This window comes from Seriola lalandi, unplaced genomic scaffold (assembly GCF_002814215.2).
Source record: "Seriola lalandi dorsalis isolate HSWRI2012SDOR001 ecotype SW California unplaced genomic scaffold, Sedor1 jcf7180002050175, whole genome shotgun sequence".
NCBI lineage: Eukaryota > Metazoa > Chordata > Actinopteri > Carangiformes > Carangidae > Seriola > Seriola lalandi.
Window position 1 is genome coordinate 16,429 of NW_019520728.1, and position 1,595 is coordinate 18,023.

General features: G+C 42.1%; 1 protein-coding gene across 1 annotated transcript in view; it reads left to right on the top strand.

Moving 5' to 3' along the window:
- The window catches only part of rpgrip1l (RPGRIP1 like), a 15,135-nt gene that overhangs the window by 9,446 nt on the left and 4,094 nt on the right, over positions 1-1,595 (top strand). The window contains exons 9-12 of the mRNA XM_023398970.2: positions 150-223; positions 367-506; positions 796-902; positions 1,479-1,529. Of these exons, the coding sequence (XP_023254738.2) occupies positions 150-223; positions 367-506; positions 796-902; positions 1,479-1,529 (372 nt within the window). The remainder of the gene's footprint in view (positions 1-149; positions 224-366; positions 507-795; positions 903-1,478; positions 1,530-1,595) is intronic.

Genomic DNA, 1,595 nt, shown 5'->3' on the forward strand with positions numbered 1-1,595 from the left:
CCTCTCCTCGTCTCCTCTCCTCCTCTCCTCTCCTCCTCTCCTCGTCTCCTCTCCTCTCCTCCTCTCCTCTCCTCCTCTCCTCGTCTCCTCTCCTCGTCTCCTCTCCTCGTCTCCTCTCCTCTCCTCCTCTCCTCTCCTCCTCTCCTCAGTTGCAGGAGCAGATCAGTGAACTGGAGCAGGAGAGGGATTTGCTGAAGGAGAACAATGAGAAGCTGGTGAACAGGTGAGAGGTCTCACTCCACTGATTGTCTCGAGACAGTGTCATTCCTCACTTTGCTTAATGATCATTATAATGACATATAATTATAATTATATATATATATATAATGAGATATAGTTATAATAATCGTCTCTTGGTGTCTCCAGTGCCTTGGATGTGTCCCAGCAGCAGAAGTGGCAGATCCAGGAGCAGCAGCTGAAGTTACAGATCTCTCAGCTGGAGACGGCGCTGAAGGCCGACCTCGTCGACAAGAACGAGATCCTGGACAAACTGAAGGCTGAGAGAGGTTCGTTACCTCTGTGTGTTAATTACAGGACTGATGTTCACGTTCTGCAGCACTGTCAGGCCCGCAGATAAATATAGATCCTCAAAAATAGATCACTTAATGTCTATGAAGAAATTAGTCTGTATTGTTTTAGCGTAGCAAGAATATGGCGATATGTATTTATATATATATATATATATATATATATATAAAAAAATCTGACTTGTAGAAATAACGGGAAACTCAAGAGAGTTGGTGGATGATGAGTCGTGACGTCATGAACACGTTTTCATCACGTGATGTTTTTCAGACACGAGCGAGAAGCTGACGGCAGAAAACCAGAGACTTCAGATCCAGTTTCTGGAGCAGAAGCAGCGACAGGAGGAGCTGAGTGAGCGTCTGAAGCTCTACAGCAGGGTGAGGAGACGCCGCTGTCTTCGTCATGATGATGATGATGATGATGATGATGATGAATACTTTCATCTCTACAGGAAGTAACACACACAGCTTGAACTGAGACCATTACACATTTATTTTGGGACTGTACCTCTTCCAGAAAACTTTGTAAGGAGCTGATGCTTTTCTCTAATGTCTGAAATCATTAAATAAGAGTATGTATTGTATTGTTTCCATAACTCTCATATTCAAGGTGATTATACAGGTGAATATTTGATAAACCTTGTTATTTTTTTATGCAAAATGTCACATTCATAATATAAATTCTCAAATAATGAACCATTCTTTTGAAAAATATTTATCCACCATATCCACAGGTACAAATAGAGAGACACATAATGTTTGTTAACATTATGATATTTTCATTTCAGTTTTTCTTTTATTTGACCGCATTTTTTCACATGTAGTTTTTCTTTAATGTTGGTTGTTGAACTGTATATTTGAGGTGTGGCCTCAGCTGATTACAGCTGAGGCCACACCTCCTGGGGGCGTGGCCTGTAAACAGCTGACTGACTGGAGTGATGATGTGTCTTTCAGAAGGATGAGCACGACGTGTCTGAACTGACTGAAGCTCTGCTGCTGATCAAGGTGAGAGGATCAGGGTCTTATCTGATGTTTGTGTTCATGTTTCCCTGAGGCTGACTGACAGTGTGT